The 21551-nt window shown below is 39.2% G+C and overlaps 1 protein-coding gene across 7 annotated transcripts in view; it reads right to left on the bottom strand.

The window, feature by feature from the left end:
• The window catches only part of Pth2r (parathyroid hormone 2 receptor), a 109344-nt gene that overhangs the window by 5615 nt on the left and 82178 nt on the right, over nt 1–21551 (bottom strand). For 6 of the 7 annotated variants that reach the window (XM_011238473.1, XM_011238474.3, NM_139270.2 and 3 more), the window contains 3 exons: nt 20696–20759; nt 11639–11733; nt 10–148 (listed from right to left, as the gene is read on the bottom strand). In XM_011238473.1, the coding sequence (XP_011236775.1) occupies nt 10–148; nt 11639–11733; nt 20696–20759 (298 nt within the window). Of the gene's footprint in view, nt 1–9; nt 149–11638; nt 11734–13783; nt 13824–20695; nt 20760–21551 lie in introns of those variants that run through there. The other variant, XM_017319688.1, reaches the window with a different exon arrangement.

Raw genomic sequence — 21551 nt, 5'->3', positions numbered from 1 at the left:
GCTGGTCACCTGGAAGGAGTTGAAGAAGAGTTCACAGTGCATGCGGATCTCCCACCAGAGCCCAGAGAAGGAGTGCGGCTGGCAGACAAACACGATGTAATGCACGCCAAATACCAGCACCAGGACCAGTGTTGACTTAGCCAGTTTCCTGGAAGAGAGCACAAGGTTTTCTATTAACTGACCTCAAGCCTTCAGGAGAAGCATCCTGCTGGAGAAGTGAGCATCAGTGGTACTCAGAGGAACTGACGCCTCAGCTGCTGCCGGGCTGTCGTCTAGTCTCCTTCCTCCATGTCTGTGGGGGTTTTCAATGGATTGGTTGAGGGGTGTGTGTGTGTGTGTGTGTGTGTGTGTGTGTGTGTGTGTGTGTGTGTTGTGTGTATATGTATATGTGTGTGGTGTGGGTGTGCATGTATGAATGTATATGTGTATTGTGTATGTATGTTTTGTTTGTATGTAGCATGTATAAATGTATGTATGTATTATGTGTGTGTTTGTGGTGTGTGTGTGTGTGTATTGATAGTGTGGGAGTATGTATATAATATATAATTAGTAATCATATTGTAAATTCCCTTTGTGTAATGATTTTAAGCTGTTTTTGAAGAGGATGTTTTGTAGTGATTGTTTTGGGAGAATATATAACTTGTGGCTATGAGTGATTTTTTTGGAGAATATGTAACTTGTGGCTATGATACCTATATATATGTGTAGGAAGTTGCTGCAATGGGCAAATGAGCTTCCCAGAGATGGCCCATCACTTTGCACAGCTGCAATGGATGTACCACAGAGAGGCACAGCCCTAGGGAGTTCATCTCTGAATTGCTTTTTGCTGCTGCTGCCTCTTCTCATGTTTTTCATTGATATATTCCTTCTGTATCTAACATGGTGTGGGTGGGTGTGGGGAGACGCCAGTGGCCCGTAGTCTGCTATGATTTTTTTATGGGAGTCAGCCCACTCTATTGGGCAATTTTCCTGCAGATCAAGATGAACATGAACTTTCATAGATAATACTGTTTATAGGAACTAATGACTTTACAGAATTTCTGATTTGATTTAAATAGTTTTAGGAAGTTAGGATAGTTGATAAGGAAGGTTAAGGCTATGGCATAGGTGGTTTTGTCAGGAAGATAGAACAAAGACAGAACTAAGAGCAGACTGTGCCTTCTCCCTTTGTAGAGTAGGGACAGCTGCCTAGGCTAGAGCAGGAGCACAGTGAGCTCTCATGCATCACAGGCACATAGTTGTACTTGTGGAGAAGAAAACATGTTTGAGACAGGTTAGTGACCAAAGAAAACATTCACTCTAGGTTGGGTCTGAGTTCCTTGATCTTGTTATCTATCTAAGAGTGTGGTCACAGCTTTCTGTGTGCACCATGAAAAGGCTGGGGTATGAACAAAGAGTAAATGATCCTATTGTGAGAATAAGGATGGAGAAAAGATGATTAGACAGATTAGCTGAATAATGTTTCAAAGATTAAGACATAAAATAAGTGATTTGTCTCTTGGTAAATACAAACTGTCATGAGCTAGCATAGGAGAAAATTAGCTCCAATAGACTTGGCTTGCTTAAACTTTGTCAATCAATAATTACTGACTTGGGGCTAGGATGAATTTGTGGAAAGAAAGATGGGAAATGTTCAGTAATGTGTGGGTTTCAAAAGAAGAATATATAATTAGTAATCATATTGTAATTTCCCTTTGTGTAGTGATTTTAATCTGTTTTTGAAGAGTATGTTTTATAGTGATTGTTTTGGGAGAATATATAACTTGTGGCTATGAGTGATATTTTTGGAGAATATGTAACTTGTGGCTATGATACCTATATATATATATATGAAATTTTAAATTTTAATTTAATTTTAAAAAATCAACTACTCTTGGAGATACTTCACAATTCCTTATGAGCCAACATGTCAGTTCTTCCTCTTGTTCTGAATATTTGCTGTCAAAGAGTTAATTTCAAACTATCCATTGATCTATTTTATTCTATCATCTGTCTGTCTGTCTGTCTATCTATCTTGATTTTGAGAAAGGGTCTCATTGTGTATCCCTGGCTGGCCTACACCTCACTATGTAGAACAGACTCACCTCACAGGGACCTTGCCTCCTGTCTCTGCCTCTGCCTCAATGCTGCCTCGGTGTTTCAATTGAAGGCATGAGCCGTCCCTGCCTTGTCCTGGCCTCACCCTAATGCCCTTGTACATTGGAAGCAATCCTGGGTTTTCCAGTGATGTTTAGCTTTAGGTGTCAGTTTGCCTAGGGATGGTATTTTTAAACACTGGTAAGGCATTCTTTTTGATGTGTCTGTGAAGGTGCCTCCAAAGGAGATGGGTACGTGAGTAGCTGGGCTCAATGTGGAAGGTCTACCTTCAGCGGGTAAGGTGCCACCAACCACCTGGGGCTCACTATTTAGTATTCAGAAGGACAAGTACAGGCAGGCTTATCAGTGTTGCCGTCTTGAATGAAATGTGCTAATGTAGAATTCTAGGAACTGTAGGCAAGACATGTGATGAGGACTGAGAACAGAGGACAGGCTATGGGGGAAATGGTGAGCAAAGGGCAGGTAGCTGAACAACATCAAGGGAACAGACCCACTGACAGAGCCAGAAGGCAGAGGAAAAGTTTGTGGGCTTTTCCTCTTCTGCATCTGGGACACTGCTCGCCCACCTTCAGCCTTTCCAGGCTCTGCAGCCTTTGGATCTGGGACTTGCTTGCACCTGTAGGCTGCTGAGCTGTTGGGTATCCTGGGGCAGAGAGCTACACTATTTGTTTTCTTAGTTGTAAGACTTAGGACTTAACCAGAGACCTGGAATTGTGGTTTGCTGAAGGCTTGCCACAGGACTTCTCAGCCTCTAGAGCCACAAGAACAAGTTGAGCAAGGGCTGTCCATCTACCTATAACTACCTACCTACTCACAATCCTATCTGCCCGTACACCTGTGCACATCTTCTCAACCCTATTAATTGTTCTGAAAAAAAAAAAAAAAACCAAAAAACCAAAACCTTGTCTAGTACAGACAGGCTTAGTCTAAACTGGCCCCCAACTAATCCCACCTTCTGCTAGTAAGCCCTTGTCAGTTCTTTCCCTGAGTAAGGAAATTTCTTCTAGTAGATTATGACAATGGTGATAGACTACTGCTTCTGTGTTGGTGTTACCTAAGGTTCTAACTGCCATCTTCCTAGCCTTCTACAGTAAGACAAGCTGCCAAAAGCTTTCAGTAGTGTGAGATAGTCTACTGAAAGGTTCGTGTGGCAAGAAACAGTAGTATCTAGACATCAGCCGATAAGCACCCAAATCTACCAGGAGTCACAAGGACTCAGATATATCTGCCCCAGCCCAGCTTCACCATCATTTCACCGCCCTGACTGATGTTTCAGTTGTAGCCTCATAACAGCCAGAGAAGCAAAGGGCCAGCACCCAGATTCCTGACCTACAGATAATGAAATGGAAAATGTGATGTTGAAAGCCACTAAGCCATTCCTTCTGTCACCACTTTCTTCCAGTTTAGGGTGACTTTTGTTTTAATTGTACTTCTGATCCAATCAATGACCAAATGTGGCCCACTTCTTCCCATTTCCCAAATGTCCCCCTTTGTCAATAATTTACACCAAGAATCTTGAACAACTTAGTCTTCTGTCCTTGCCAGTCTCTCCTCTAGATGCATTATTTATTTATTATTCCTCTTCTTGGAAACAAGTTGTGTGGGTGAGCCTAAATCTCGCTAGCTAAGACTAAAGAGAACTAGATTCAGAATCTAACCTTGATGTTTGCTACCTACAGAATTCTGATTCATTTATCCGGTCTTACAGATAAGTGAGGTGGGGTCCACAAGCCTGGAAAGGCTCTACTATCTCAAGGCTTTCTTGGGGCTTACTATTCCTACCAGCACACTTTCCATCATAGCCTGCTTCCTGGAGGACCCACAGGTTCTGATAGAGGTGTCCAGCTCAAATGTCTGGAGTTGTCTACCTCCCTCATTGCCTATGGTGTCTCAATATTGTCTGAATCATTTTCCCTTGAAAATGTTCAAGGGAAAATGTTCCCTGTTCAGCTACCTGCCCCTCAATCTGTAGCCTGTGGGTTTTTCAACCACTGGTCTGAGCCCCCACTTGTCTTGCCTACAGTTCCTTCAATCTTAGAATTCCACATTAGTCCATTCATTCAAGACATCATTGTGACAAGCAGCAGATCTCTCCAACCTGAATAACACTCAGCTCTCAGGACCTACCCATACTTGTCCTCCTTCCAAATGCTGAGCAGTAAGTCCCCGAGTACCTGTAACTATAAGACTGGGAACGATGCTGTGAACACCTAAGGCATTTTGATATGGTCTAGTTAGATTCAGGAATTGCATTAACTGCACTTGCACAGCCTTGAAATTCTTGTCTAACATTTCTTCGAGAAGAAAATTATATTCTGTTTTTTAAGATGTAGTGTAAATCACTCTGGAGAGTGCTTTCAGAATCAAGCTAACTTTGATCACTCCTACTTTTGTAGCTGGGAACCAAAACCAATGTTCAAATGTAAAATTAAATCAGAGCGATAGATTATAAAAGTGGTCACAAATGCAAAAGTTTTGTCACCATTCAGTTTAATACAGACCAGAGAAAAACTGCATCAGGCAATGAAATCCATTCCATACTCTATTAGTTCTTTCGAGTTTTCTGCTCTTGCCTACAACTAAGCTATTATATAGTTCTGTGGGGATAAGGGATCGTCTGTAAAAACTGTAATTGGATTCATCGTCAGTGTATTGTATAACAAAGTACCACAAAGTTACTACCTTAAATGATGTCCGTTTACTTCATTGCTATGCAGTGCTACAAGTGCACACCAATGTAATTGGGTCTTAAACTCCAGGATCTCACAACTGAACTCAAGGGTGCAGCCAAGGCTAGGTTCACAGATGGACCTAAGTTTCCCTTGTCAACACATTCAGATTTCTAAAGACTGCCATTGAATTTGCAGGTTTATCTTCTGGCTCTCAGACAAGAGTCACTGGGATCCTATGGGCTGCCTTTAGATTCAAACCACAGGCCCTCCCAGGCTTCCAGGATGGAGTGTCTGTAAAATACTATAAGAGTGTCTAGTCTACTTTCTTTGTCATGTAATGTAACCTAATCAATGAGAGATCAACAAAGTCATTGTAAGCCTTGCCCACATTCAAAATCTAGGTGACAGGTATTACACATGGCACATAAATGATACAAAAAACTAGGGTTCCCAGAGTCTATCGTAGGAATCTGTCTACCACAGTAACGCAACTGATTCCCAACCACTGAAATGCAAAGATCTCAGTTGCTTTGTCTCCCTTCCTTACTTCCACTCTCCCTTCTTGCAAGAGTGAAATGTAACAGAATGAAACTGTTAGAAATTTTGGACCACGCTACTGTAGCATCCTGTAGTCACCGCCCTTCTTATAAGAAAACATGTTATCATTTCCAGCTGTGGATAGAAGCCCAAAGAAGTAAAATATTCATGGAAAGTTGTCCCATGGGTGACTATTCACCTTTAAATCTATCTGCTTTGCTGCCACACAGTATTAGTTTTACCCTAAACATTAAGTATGTTGTTTGTTTAACATTGAACAAGTCCAGTTAGAGGAAACATTCAAGTGTTCTTTTCGGTGAACTCTTTCACACTTATATTTTCCAAGTTCTGACAATTCCTCTTACTTGTTAAAGTAAGTTAAAATAAGATACAAAAGAGCTCATTATTGGATTTTGACTTATTTAATGATTTATTAAAGCACTTGCATGTGCTACCTATTTGCCAAGCATAGTGTCACTTGCTACCTGGAACAGAATAACCTGAGAGAATCGCTGAAACAATGGGTCATTTCTCTTAACTTGCTGACTTCCACACACACGACTATAAAACTTTGCTTGCATGCCTGCCCTACCTTGTAGTTTTCGAGTATAAAACTAGAATACAAACTGAGATCAGGATCGAAGCCTTGCAGGAACTCTCCTGGCTTTGGTCCACTGATGACATTTTCTCTCTTTCACTCCCATTGGCATCAGAGTGCTTACTCTAGAAGGGTTCTGTAAACATTTCTGGAGGCCCCAGTGATATCTCCTTCACCACCACCCCAGTTAGTCCAGAGAGGCCTGCATCTCCCAAGCCTCTCAGCTCACTGAAAATCTCTGGAACTGGAATTGTGCATCCCCAATGGAATTCCAGGAAATTTGAAAGACTTCGCTAATGCTGCACCAAAAAATTAGCTTAAAGTTGCAGGTGCCAATCTGTGGATAAATCCCACCCCCACACTAAGGCCGCTGTGAGTTTCGAGAGCTGACCCAGACCAACCTCTGAAACTTACAAAACAACTTCAGAATGAAGACAACAGCTCAGCTCCTACTCTGCCTCCTCATGTCCTGATGCTATGGATTCAGCAACCATTGATCACCCCTTGGACGTCATCATATTGTGATGGAACTGCCCACACTGGTAAAACAGGCTGTGATTCCTTTTAGAAATGGCCCTTTCTAGTGAAAGCTTATGAATGAGTGACCAGATGACAAAAGAATGGTTATGAACTGTGAGAAACCTGTTAGTTAATATTGATTATGTTGGTTATAATTGATAATTGGTTAATACTGATAGTATTATGTGTTATCTTAATACTGGTAATACATAGACTTTGCCATGAAAGGTTCCTGGAAAGGATCTCCCACAATTTGACAAGGAGTTAAAGCCATCATGGACCTTTAGGGATGGGGAAACAAGGACAAATATTATGGAAACTAACCATATAAAGTCCTTCATCTGAAGAAGACATGTCTTAAATGATGGCCTTAGTAAATGCCAGCCATGTGCTCCTTTACCTGTGTCAGGATTGCTACATATGTACAAGCCAGTTACTTACCCTAGAGGAGGAATAAATAACCAAAGCCTGACTAGCAAAAGGAAAGGGGCAGGTCTGGTTCACAGGGCCACCAAGTCATTAAGAGAAGCCCAATGTGTGGGAAATGAAAAGGCTATACTAGACTAATTAAAAGAACAGTAGCTCCCAGTGCTACCTACTGCACCTGCTCCAATTGCAATTACATCTGCTACCCAGGATACAGTTGCAGATGGGTAATCTTGGCCTCTAACTTAGATGTGCTCACAGGAAGTAAGGTCCAGCAACCCTTGAATCTATTAGATTCAAGAAATAAGAGAACTCCTGTATTTTTACCAGTCCTTCTGGGACTGAATCTGACAGGGTCCATGAGCACTGATGCCTCACAATAAGGCATCCATAAGTTCATCATAGCCAGTTCTCTACACAGACCAAGTAGAATGTAGCTATTGTTCAGGAGAGCTTCGTCACTCTTTAGAATGGAACAGATTTATCGGCATCAATGGTCTTCCAAAATCCTAGAGGATTAACACTGAAAGGGGAGACAGGAATAGTGTGAGAAAATGCCAAAGGATACTTAGAAGGATTCAGGCTGGAAGTACAACCAAAAGGCAATGCAGATGACACTCCAGTACCAATCTATTTCTTTAAGATAGATTCATATGGTGTTGTAGAAGATGAAAAGGAAGGAACAGCATAGAATAAGATATAAAAGATCAATTATTAGATACTGATTTGTTGATTTCTTTAGCGGTTTACTTAAAGAACTGTTTGTACTACCTATCTGACAAGCTCTTGCTACCTAGAGCAGAATTAAGCTAGAGAAATTGCTGAAACAATAGGTGATTGCCCGTAACACCTGCCAACTGTCAGGTTGCTACTGTAAAATCTTGCTTCTTTACCTGCCTTACCGTTTTGCTTTTTAGTATAAAATGAGAATACTAACTGGGCCCAGGATCAAAGCCTTTCTGGGGTTATTCTGGCTTCGGTCCCCTGGTGATATTTCCTCTTTCACTCTCATCACTGTACAAGTGCTTATTCCAGAAGGATCCCCAAAACAAGAGGAACTGAGTTGAATTTAAAAAGAAAATGTTCATCTTCTTCAGCTCCGTCTCATAAATTTGTTGTCTTCACATTGACCTTGTTTTAAAATAACCTATAGTAAACCATCCTTCACATGCCACTGAGAAAAATGGGGTGAAGGGTTTTTTATCGCTACTTGTTTGTAAATTAGAATGAAACTACCTCAACATCTTATTTGTTAATTTATCATCATTTTAAAGCACTATATCATCCATATCATCTAAGAGATTAAGTGTAAATTTCAGGTACCTGTGTGTATGTGTATGTATGTTTGTGCATGAATGTGTGGCTGTGTGGGTGTCCGTGTGTGTGCTTGTGTGTGTGCACATGCATGTGTAAAGGAGAAGGGGGAGGAAAGGAAGATCGAGAATACATGGTCATGTGGATGTCAAATGACAAGCTTGTCCCGTGACATTCTTCTGGAGAGACTATATTATCTCTGAAAAATGTTTTTAGTCTTTCAGAGGATCGTGCATGGAAATGTGTTTATTACATGCCACTGCTTAGACATTTCATATTGCTTTAAATTTGTATTGCTTTCTTTTACAAAATATGTATGAGATAACGCTAATGAAAGAAACCTTTTGCAAAAGTTTGAAAGTACAAAAATGGTTGGAGATAACATACCGTTTGAGTGAAATGACTCCCATGGAACCCTATTATTGGAGGTGTGACTTGTTAGAGAAAGTGTCACTGGAGGATGGGCTCTAAGGTTTTTAGAAGCCCACACCAAGCTCAATGGCTTGCTATCTCTTCCTGCTCCCTGTGGATCATTATGTCGAACTCTCAGTTATCTCTCCAGTACTGTGTCTGTCCATGTGCCACTATGATTCTCAGCACAACGATAATGAACTAAACCTCTGAATTGTAAGCCAGGCACAATTAAATCTTTACCTACATAAGAGTTGCCATGGTCATGATATCTCTTCACAGCAATAGAAACTCTAACTAAGACCGAAATTGGTACCAGAAACTGGGGTATTGCTGTAATAGGCCTGTAACCATGCTTTTGTTTGGAGAAATGTGGGCTGTGGGAGCTCACAGCCAACCTGGTCTACAGAGCAAGTTCCAGTACAGCCAAGCTTAGACAGTGAAGGAAACCATCAAAAACAGAGCAGATCAAATCACCGAGCCAATTCTACAGCAAGTAGCAGAACTTAACAGCTTCAGCTGTGTGGTTCTGAGTTTAGAGTCAAGGATACAGTAAAGGGGTTATGGAATCTCCTTCCTCAACTAAGGAAAGCTGCTGAGGTCAGGCATGTCAGGGATGTTCCTGCATGGAGACCTAGAAAGACAATTACATGAAGCTGTAAATGGGATGCCTGGATTGCGTTGGGGACCCCAAGATGTTGGAGATGCCAGACTCATGGGATATCTGCCAAGGGAAGCTGCTAACAAATGAAGGGAAACAGCCCAAGAGAAAGAGGTGTGTTGTGGTCTAAAAAGATGAAAGAAGCTGGAGATCTGAAGAGCTGGTTGACATCAGACATAGAGATGCAGAGTTTGACATTTACCTAGCTGGGGTTTGGTCTTGCCTTGGTCCAGTATTACCTAATTATGCTCCCTTTCCACCCTTTTGAAATGGTAATGTATATTCTGTGCCATTATATGTTGGAAGTCTGTTATCTGCTTTCTTATTTTGACTTTATAAGAATTACAGTTAAGAGATTGACAAGAGTCTCTGAAGAGACTTTATATTTGTACTTTTAAACAGGACTGAGATGGTTAAAGACTGTGAGGACTTTAAAGTTGGACTAAATTTATTTTGCCCTATGATATAGCCACAAACTTATGGAGGTCAGGGAGTGAAATGTGGTAGTTTGAATAAAATGCCCCCATAGATTCATAGGGAATGTAATTATTGGAGTTGTGGCCTTGTTAAAGGAGCTGTGGCTTTGTTAGAGGAAGTGTGTCTCTGGCAGAGTGGCTTTGAGATTTCAGAAGCTCAAGCCAGGCCAGTGGCTCACTTTCTCCTCCTGCTCCTTGTGGATCTAGATGTAAAACTCTCATATACCACTCCAACACCATGCCTGCTTGCATGCCCCCATGCTTCCCACCATGATGATAACAGACTAAACCCCTGAACTGTAAGCCAGCCCCAATTAAAGAGTTGCAGTGGTCATGGTATCTTTTCACAGCAATAGAAACCCCAAGACATACACATTTAAGTAGTCCACGCTCAAATTAATACTAACACTACTGAAACAAGAACACAAATTTCATCTTCCCAAGTCTGCTTTGGAAGGTTTGATAATCTGGAGTCTCAAAAACAAAAACTGAACTGAATTTCCAAATTGTTGGTGAGTAGTTTCACAAATAAGAAACACATTTCTCATTGTGTATTTATGTGTGGCTTAACTCTGAACAGTATTAGGAACACCAATTTTGTTTCAGCTATGGAAAAATAGCCAGTTAGCTGAAAACCTACATTCTCTAAGTTCTATGAGTCAAGGCCTTCTCTAATGAACAACTTTGAAATTTAAAATATTTCTGGACATCAAATTAAAGTTATTCTGAATTCTGAATAGCAGCTTACTTAAATTCTTAATAAATTGTTCTCTTCAATTATTCTAAGATATATTCCCCCGGGATTTTTTAGACGTTATTCATCATCCTCCTTTCTTACATAAGTTTCTCAAAACTCTTGGGCAACTTTTTCAAAGACGGTCAACTTCATGTCATTTACAACTATATAAATAAGCATCCTGCATTCAGAACTAGAAATCTACAGCAATTATAAACATAATCACATTTTTCTCACTTTATGGAAAAGAATAAAAGTTATTTATATCCCCACACTGTGCTATTATTCTTGGCCTGTGTCTTCAATGGTGGATAACACAAGATAAGCTATCTTAGTACAATATAGGCATTTATCCATAGATTCTTAGGCACAGTGTTTATCACAATGCTACCACTGAACATTGTTAGAGTTGGAAGCTGTAGGTTTGTTCACGTTGTGCACTCTATAGAGTCCCAACCAACCTTGTAGTCTTTGCTGCTGGACAGCAATGGTAAGGAATCAGAAAAAAAAAAAAATCTTGGCAAATGCTTGTGAAATAACACTCGGCATGCTGAACATGGTTTGTTTCTTCATGCATGTGAGACATTACTTCACAGCAAGCTGAGGCAGAAGTTGTAAACTAATTTAAGGACTATAAAACCCAGTCTGCATCCACCTGATTACTAGACATGTGAGTTCAATTGGATTGAGGCCATTAGTACTCAGAATTACCAATGATCACTAGCAGGAATGGGCACTCCCTTAAAATGGCTTGATAGAGATTATGAACATTCAATTTGTCCTTTTCCTCATGAAAGACAAAGTAATAAAATTCCTCCAATCAGTGAATTTTTAAAGTTCTTAAAATATGTATTTGAGAGCTATCAATTCACCAAAGATTGGGTGTTGATTAGTTTCAGTAAGGACATATTTTCAAATACAGACAACCACCTAAGATACTCACCAGGAGACTTTTGGGTAAATTCATACAATTTGTAGAAAATTAACAACCTGCTAGGAGCAGATAAAAATATACAGAAGAAGATTTGGGGATATTTGTATCTTAATTATATATACTTGCTTCCAACAAATCGTGTAAATGAATTAAACAAAAACACACATTCATAAAGCCAATCCCCTAAGGACTAGCTGGTGCTTATTCTTTAAAAGGCAAGAAAAGTGTTTCCTGTGATGAAAGTTTCTCTGTATTACCTGTACTGCTTTCTCATGTCATGCCCAACCGCATTGGTTTCCCAAATTTTGGTAGCAAGAACTCTAACTGTATTCAGGAACAGAATAAAATTCAGCTGAAAGACAAAAGAAGGTAATACCACACAAAATTAGACTTCTCTTCAAGACATTTGTAGAAACTTAATAATTTGAACTTCTTTGTACTAAGACTAAAAATTACCCATTCCATAAATTTGGATGCAGAATCTGAGATAAGACAGTAAAGGCGACTGATTCTTGATTTGTTTTCATTTAAAAATTAAAAAAGAAAAGAAAAGCTAAAATTTTAATAGCATTAGAAACCAGAAATACCAGAAAATAATCTACCAGAATCTAAGTTCCAAAGTTCAGATATAGCCTTATGGAAGGCTGGTGGGACAAAAATAAGTTATTGTGTAAATGGGACTACCTTTTAAAACAAATATTAAAACCTCGCTCTGCCTCTGTGTTCATGAAGAAAAGTAATAGAATTGTTCAGAGAATAATATTCTCACCTATGATGTGTGAAATGTACTGGGAGATGCATGTTAAGAATATTTTATAGGCAAGATGTTATATAAGAAAAGGTCTCTGGTGTAGAAGGTTATATTGAATTTGAAAAGAGATAGATAAATTATGACACCCCACCCCAATTTTTTTAATTGGGAAGTAATATATGCCAGTTAACTCAACAGTTTAATAAAAGAGAAGATATATTTAAGGATGGCAAATTGACTACTAAAAAAATAAGTATTAATTAAAAACTAAGCCAAAGCAGAACTTGTTAGTTTCAAAGAAAATACACACCTGTATATAAACATAATGATACATGTCAGAGTAGCTGCATGAAACTTCAAACAATTGTTCTAAATAGTTTAGGGAACTATAGACTATAGGGTAACTAAAAAGTGTTATTGGTTACATAATATCCTGAATTTTTTACAAAAATTAGAGCTTTTTAATTTTCACAGTGATTCTAGAAGACATGTCATCATCATCACTTCACAGATGCAGAGTAGGTGACACTGTGTGTGACCACACAGCCAGTGAGTGGCAGAATGTTAATGTAGAACACACAGCTGGACCTACTGTGTAACTCCTGGCCATTCTGTTGCTCTGCCCATCAAATACAATTGAAGCAATAAAAAAATACATTGATTAAAAATGAATCAAAGACATTAACTTTAAATCTGAGATTCTACTTCTTGATAAAAGCATAAAAAATGCTCTTCAAAATAATGCAAGAACTTTCTGAACAGAATTTTAGCATAAGAACAAGCCCCTAGAATCAGATGGTGGGGCTACAGCAAGCTGAAAGGTGTCTGCATAACAACGGAAACAATCAGCATAGTACACAGGCCACAGATGGGAGAAAATCTGAAAATCTTTACCAACTACACCTCAGACACAAAGCACTGCCAAAACTAAATACAAAGGAAATAAAGCAGCCAATCAACAAACAGGCTAATAATAAATGTTGGAGATGATGTGGGGAAAGAGAAACCCTTATTCACTGTTTGTGGTGGGTGGGGCAAAATTAAGATAGCAACTAGGAAAATAAGTTTGGAGGTTTCTCAAAAATGTAAAAAATAAAATTAACATGTACCCTAGCTATTCCACTCCAGTGCAAGCATCCAGGGGACCCCATTCCCCACCACAGTGACATTTGCATCCCCATATTAATTGCTGCTGTCCTCATTACAGAAAAGAAATGGAGCCAACCTAGATGCCCATCAACAGATAAATGGATGTTGAAAGTCTGGTACATATATAAAATGAAATATTATTCAATTATGAAGAAAAAATGAAATTACAAAATTTTCAGGAAAAAAAAAAAACTGATGGACTTAGAATGTATAATGATGTTAAGTGAGGTAACCCAATCTCAGAGTGAAGAAAACAAAGCATGTTCTCCCACAACCAGCCTATAATGTATACTCATCTGTATGTAAGCAGATGTGTAGATTTCATTTAACAGGAAAGGGCTACAAAACAAAGCCAAAAGGCATATTAATGAGTTCACATATACAGTATCCTTTGTGTATGTCCCTTGAGTGCACTCTCAAAGGGTAACACATTTTCAATGCAGATTCGGTCCTTGATGGGCGGTATCCACATCTGATTCCATGAGGGGCCATTACCTTCCTGGGAGGCATGAATTTTGAGTTGCATTTTTCACTGATTATTCCTGTAGAGAGTAGTTCTTTTGTAAGCACTGATAAACTTGGTGCGTTTAAAAAAACCACAAAAGTAAAACAACAAAAATTTTAACTTCAAAATAATAGAGTGTGAAGATTGTTGGAATTATTTTAAAATAATCCCAACCTTGAAATTTCTGAGAGTTCCTTCGATTTATTTTCTCTGGATACCCAAGAATAACATGTCTGGAATTCAAAAACCCTAAGAAGTTTGGGGTTTTTTTTTTCACTGTACATTATAATTCTAAAAATGTATAATTATTGCTGAATAAATGTACTTTGCCTTAAATATATATAAAGCAGCAAATGGATATGGAGACAGAAATTCATTGAGAACAGGATGGTTTAGTAAAAGATGGACCTAAACTCTAACCAGGTTTTTACATCAGTAGAATAAACAGCAAGTTGTGAGACCACAGAGCAGGAGAACAGATTTTCAGCAGCTGAGACTGCCCTGCCCTGGAAGAGCCCTTCCAGGGGATGCTTCCATCTGTGTGGGGCTAAGGTGATTACATGGAGAACATGGAATTGAGAGCTAGTGAGCAAATTATTCTTTCTGAAGAAAAGACTGTGAATAAGGACATAAAGAAAAAAATCTCTATAGACATTGCAGACATGGTTCTGCAGTTAGGAGAGGTGCATCATGTGCCAACCGAGGGCAATGAAGGTGAACAAACGAGTGGTGGCATCCATCATTTATTATGATTACCTCTCAGTGATGAAGGAGATTCTTGCTGTTGCTGCTGTAAGTGAGAATTACATACAGTCCCTGCATGCCTCATGGAACGTTCTTGGGAAAAAAAAATGTTTCCTTGTATAATTGCATAATTATATAATTGTATAATCTCTGTATAATTGTCCAAGTAAAAACTGCCTCTGAACTGATGAACTTAGCCAAACTCAACTGCATTGTCTGAAATCAACTCTACGGCACTCTGAATTGCCTTCCCCTCCTGATGTACCCTGTGCTGCTCTTAAGTAACCTCTTTTTCCTGTCTGTTCTAGTGAAACTGGGGTGTATCCTATCTTTGACTCATTCTGTCAAATCTTTCTCTGATTCATCACTTTGTCTCCCCCTCAATTAGATGACACTTTCAAACATGGCTGCTTCCTTTTACAAACTAACTTTACCTTCCTTGTGTTGGATTAAAGGTGTGTACTAAGGGTGTGTACTATGGGGTGGATATTCTACCCAAATGTGTGTCATTCTAGCTGGATCAAACAGACCTAGAAAAATTTTTGATATGATCTCTTGCCAGAACAGCCATGTTGCTAAATTAAGATTTCTCTACCTCTTCCCCTCTTTCACTTAACCTGATAATCATACACAGTTTTACTATTACAACAGAAACCAGTCATCAATTTCACAAACTTAATAGTCCAAATGTCCTTGTGAAAATCTGTTTATACAATGATCCTTCATATCTGCATTCCTGATCATCTATCCTTAGGCAAATTCCATTTTAGCATCAAGGATTTCCAATCTGCCAGTATGATGAACCATATATACTTCTTCAGCTGGTTTGTTGAGCTGTCCCCATGCAGGGGATCATCTTTCTACATCATCTTCCTTGCTGTCTTTCTGCATCAGTTCTTTCCTTGAGTCATGCCTTTCATGTGGAAACTTCTCTTACTCAGATTGGATCTTTAACAATTTGGATGGAACCCATAGTCTATCATAGGCAAATATATTCCATGACTTCCATGCTGATGTTAAAACATCTTTAAAGTATATATGTTAATCTAATTCAGCAATTGTTTTGTTTTACAATCCAGTGTCTTTCAGATAATCTTATTGCCCCTTTCTGTTTATCAAGGTACCATTAGGTCTTTATGAATTCACACATAAAGTAGACACTTAGGCACTAGCATTCCATGCCTAGCTCCATGCCAGTGAGTCACACTTCTGACCCATTTAAATATAGGAACAACCAAGCCATATTATGTAAGATATTCAGTGTCTCCAATACCTAGTTTAGTTTTCTTTAGTTGCTCTGTGAATTGCTGACAAGAAATGCTTGGCTTGTGTTGTTCTGACTGTAGCCCAGGCTGGTCTTGAATTCACAGTGTTAGCCAAAGATGGCCTTGAGCTCCTAAGCCGCCTTTGTCTCAAGAACTAAGACTACAGATGTGTCACTGGCTTCAACTAATTTTCACATAGTAGCTACAACTAAGCAATACTGTTGATTGGCCATAAAGCAATAGACCATCCCAGTCTTCAAACAACCCATAGCTGGCATTTAAAAAAGAACCAAAGAACTAAAATAAGAAATCTGAGCTGGCCACTCATTGATGTATTTGAATTTGTAGGTATGCCTTTCTGCAGTCTGTGGTTCATTTTCTGAGAAATCTTCAAAATTAATCTAAGAGTCAAAAAATGTTCTGGGTGGGAACCATTTAGAAGATGTTTTCCTGATGGTAATTTGACAATGCTAGTGTAGAGCTCTTCACATTTAAATAACCCTGCATAAACCGATGCGACTGTGAAAGCTTGCAGAGTTTATAGTTCACATGATACACGGGGCTCAGAATTAGGAAAATGTGGACTGAGAGTGAGTGCTTCTTCAGAGTCACTTTTCTTGGTCTATATTCACTTTTACAGCATCATTGTGTATGGACCAGTCTCTGTATTTGACACGGACAGGCTCTTCAGATAACTAATGGTTTACTTTGAAAGAAGTACATTTAATACAAAGTTCAGATTTTTAGGGTTTTTTTTTTGTCATCTCATGTGCATTTTGTTCTACACAACCATAAAAAAGATATCTCAGAGAATTCTAACAGAAGGAACAGGATGGCACCTCTCATAAAAATGTTTAGGAACATCTTAAATGATGACTTATAAAAATGCTATATTGATTACTTTTTAAAATGTGGAAAATAAACAGGTATATTCTACTCTCTGTTCCTTAAGTCAATTAATCATTTCCCCCCAACTGTTATCACAGGAGGGTCAGTCAACCTCCAGAATCAAGAGATAGAGATAAGGAAGAGTGGTAAAGGAGAGATTTATAGAAATCCAGTTTAGTATCTAAATTTGGTATATGACAGAATTGCAAATACCAAATTGACTTTTTTCCTAAAGAAAAATCTTCCTTCTAGAAGTCTTTCTTAAATATCTCAAAATAACACTACAAATGAAATTCAAGCTCTAATATATACAATAGATGCTGTCCATGAGTTACAGACTAATAAGAAATGAGCTATGCATTTTGTATTTATATTTATTATAGAATCAAATTATAGCAATATAATTATAATGGGGAAATGTATTACTTATAGTTTAAAAGTTCATAAATCCATAACAATATGACTATCAATAAATTAAAAACACTCCTCATGTTTCACATATTGAGGAGTAAGCCATTCTGTGGTGTGAGTAGAGGGCTGCATTTTGGGGTTCTCTGATGGGAATGATTATATAGCATTTGACTTTAAGACAGACACGTGTTGCAACAAAGGGTGAAGGTTATGGTCAGGGTTAACAAAACAGAAGCCTTCTTGCCACTGACAGCTGGGCTAGAGGATGTATATTGGGTTTATTCAAAAGGTTAAAGAACCCTGTAAATAGCAGAGATCTCCCCACTGAGGCACAGGATGCTGAGGGGCAATGCTGTCTCTGGAGATCTGGAAGACATTGCTCAGTGAAAATTCCCTAAACAAAAGATGGGCTACTTGAAGACAACTCCATGCCTTACATTCGTGACCAGGGCTTCAACCCATTTCCCCAGAGATGAGAAAGACTACAAAAGAACTTCACTCCCATGAGCCCCTGCAATCCAAGGAGAACTCAGGACTGGGGAAAAGAAAAGCACCCACTCCAGAGCGTGTCCAAAGGCACAGACTGAGGCACACAATGAGACTAGACAGAAAGAGGGACAAGAAGGAAGACCAGGAAGAAAAGGGAGAAGAATGAAGAAATTGATAGGTTCTGGAAGAAATTTCTATCAGCCTAGTGACACCCATTTACATATATATGCACTGGTTACATTTTTTTTTTAGTTCACTTAAAAGAAAATGTTCACTTGGCTGGTAGCATATACCTTGAATGGAGGCAGAAGCAGGCAGATATCTGTGAGTTGGAGGACTCCTTAGCCTACACAATGAGTTACAGGACAATTAGAACTACAAAAAAGAGTCTCTCTCTCTCTCTCTCTCTCTCTCTCTCTCTCTCTCTCTCTCTAAAAAGAAAGCTTCACTTTATTGGACACAAGCACTCTAATTCATCTAAGAAGGTAAGGCAATACACTGTGCAGAAAAATATATGCAGGCTTCATGTGATATCCAAAGAAATCATCTCGTGAATGGAATATATGAGATTGATTCCTAGAAAACTACAAAAAGCTTCCAATCACAGGTTGCTGAACTTTGACCTCCCTTAGTTACAAGAGCAGCATGGTTTATGATTTCCTCCCTTAGGTCTCAGGAACAAGCATCGAGAGTAGAGTGTCTCCTCTTGAAAGCAAAAGGCCTTCAAAATACTGTAAGTGACACCAGAGTCAAACAGGACTGTGTGTTTAAGGTCAATAACCAGCCTCTCTAGGCAGGCATCAGCCTTTCCAAACAAATTCACCTAATATGGCCACATGATGCCTCCAGGATTTTCTCTTCAAAACTCATATTTCAGGCTGAGGATATAGCTTAGAAGAATGTTCAAACAACATACAGAAAGCCCTGGATTCGGTTCCCAGATTCAAATGAACAACAACAAAGGTAGGGGAGGGATCAAGATGGCTCAGTGAGTAAAAGGTATATTCTGCCTAGTTTGATTATCTGAGTTCAGTTTCAGAATCCACATGATAGACTAGTCCCTCTTGTTTTCTGACCTCCATACAAGCATAGTGTATGTGCACCCCTTGCCTGCCTTCCACATAAGTAAATAAATAAAACATAGGGGGTTTCCTTAAGACAAAAATGGGCTTGGTGATTCTATCTATAATCACCCCTTGTGCCCATTGAAATGGAAAGAGTTTTCCCAATAATTGCTCAAGGCAGAATTTGGCATGTTTTTTGAGTGCACATGAAATGAATAGGGTCAAAATGCAGGGTATCATCTTTGTTTTGTCATGAGACTGTATGACTGTCTTAGTCAGAGTTTCTATTCCTGCACAAACATCATGACCAAGAAGCAAGTTCAGAAGGAAAGCATTTATTCAGTTTACACTTGCATGTTGCTGTTCATCACCAAAGTCAGGACTAAAACTCAAGCAGGTCAGGAAGCAGGAGCTGATTCAGAGGTCGTGGAGGGATGTTCTTTACTGGCTTGTTTCCCCTGGCTTGCTCAGCTTGCTTTCTTATAGAACCCAAGACTGCCAGCGCAGAGATGGTCCCACCCAAAAGGGACCCTCCCACCCTTGATCACTAATTGAGAAAATGCCCCACAGCTGGATCTCATGGAGGCATTTCCTCAACTGAAGCTCTTTTCTCTGTGATAACTCCAGCCTGTGTCAAGTTGACACACAAAACCAGCCAATACAATGACCTTTATCTGCAGAACTGTCCTTTCTCTTCTTAGACAGGAAAAAAAAAATGTCTCCTGAAACAGACTGGGAATTTCTACATTGTCTGAACTTATTTTGCCTTTCCTTCATCTCAGTCCCCAAGGACATATACTTTGTATCTGTGCTTGGTCCTTTCAACTACATTAATCCAATGGCTACTGTGCTCCAAGAAAATAAATTTATACAGCTGGGACAAGAAGACTCACTAAAATGCTTAGTTTTCACTGAAAAGTGAAAATGAGAGACTTTATAGCATCAGATTTTCTGTGGTTTGATGAAGATTATGCTAGCTAATGTTCTCCTGGTGTTCTTGTGTGTAATACAAGATGGTACACATCCTAAAAACACAAATGCTAGATAGATACTAACATACTAGAAAGTAACTAAAAAGCCCAGTTACTCTGCCTTCCTTTGATCATGTTTATTTTTTGTTGCAATCCCACAGTCAAAAACTCTCTGAATTGTTCCTGTCTGAAAGAACTGCAGGGATAACAATGGAGATGAGCCTGAGGAAAAGGGGGTCCAGCGGCAGGCCCAAATTGGGATCCAGCTCAAGGGAAGGTCCCAAGGTCTGACACTATTACTAATGTCATGGCTTGCACACAAAAGGGGGCCTATCATGACTGCCCTCCTAAAGACCCAACAAGCACCTGAAAAGAGTCAGATGCAGATATTTACACCAAACCAATGGACAGAAGCTGCTGACCCCTATGGTTGCATTAGGGAAGAGCTGGAAGAAGCTGAGGAGGAGGGCAAACCTATAAGACCAGCAGTCTCAACTAACCTGGCCCCTGAGATCTCTCAGACACTGAGCCACCAACCAGGCCACATACAGTAGCTGATATGAGGCCCCCAACACAAATACAGCAGAGGGTCTGGACTCAGTCAGAGAAGATGCCACTAACCCTCAAAAGACTGGAGGCCCCAGAAAGTGGGGAGGTTTACTGGGGTGGGGTTGGGGGTGGGAACATCCTCATATAGATGGGGGAGTTGAGGAGGTATGGAATGTGGAACAGTCAGAGGGTAGACCAGGAGGGGGATAAAGTCTGGACTGTAAGAAAAAAAAAAGTTTAAATAATTTTTTTAAAGTCATAACATCCATAATTGAGCCTCAGAACTGTCTCCTGGGGTTACCCGGTTACCCCGATTCATAGAACAGCAAGCACTTTCTGCACCAGTCTCAGTGTCAGCCACAAATAAGGGTCTGAACCCCAGCCCTGCTTCTCCTAGCTATCGCAGCACATGTAAAACATCCTCAACCTACTGTACAGTAAAGCAACAAGCAAACTTGCCCAAGTTTTAGTAGCAACTTCATTTGTTCATTTACTATTCATTGAAGCTACACAAACTTTACAACTTACCCCAATAGCAGCTAAGATCGGAGCCTGGTAAATCCACCTGTCTCCAGCACTAAGTTCCCAACACCTAAGATGGAAAAAAAAAAGAAACTTAATGAATAAATTTGCCAAACTAAATAAATGAGAATCAATGCTAGCCCTACCTTCTTTTGGAGAAACAAATACAGCTTTAAAATTCTTATTTTGAAATACCCAGACCAGAGGAAACACTATAGGTCCCGATTCCCTTGCTGTGAGGGAGCCTGTATATAAGTTTTATAACATTAGAGTTACTTCTATACTAGTCAGGTTCAATACCTTGTTTCTAAGACCACAAAAAGACTAGTTAGTCACCTAAGTGTGTCACAGTGGTACTTTGTTTTAATTAGCATTAAAATGAAACATAATAATTTAAAAGTTGTTGGCAAAAAACCTATCCCTTTCAGAATTTAGAGCAATTTTATCTTCTAGCTTATTAGTATAGAAATACATCAGAATATTGAACACAAATGGTTTTTACCATAGAAATAAAAAGTCAGCTGTCTTTAACGGACTATAACCCATTAGTGCCTATTGAATCCTGACTGAGTTTTTTGCATTTATTTGTAAATCTTCAGTATTAAGTTTCATGAATATAAATGGTTCATTGATTCCTCATTTGAACCAATTTAACATCTTCCTCGTTCCTCCATGAATAAGATGTTAAATGTTTTGGCAGATATTCATTTCATATTTGTTTATGACTTGTGATTTTATATTTAACTTTTACAGTATAAATAGCATTAATAAAGAAATACCCATAATTTAGTTACTTGTTACAAATAGTTTCTGATTCCTAACTAGAATTTAGGTAATACTTGGGCAGAGATCAGTATGGGGT

Source organism: Mus musculus, chromosome 1, assembly GCF_000001635.26.
Source record: "Mus musculus strain C57BL/6J chromosome 1, GRCm38.p6 C57BL/6J".
Taxonomy (NCBI): Eukaryota; Metazoa; Chordata; class Mammalia; order Rodentia; family Muridae; genus Mus; species Mus musculus.
Note: the sequence above shows the minus strand (reverse complement) of the source record. Positions and strands in the feature narration are given on the sequence as shown.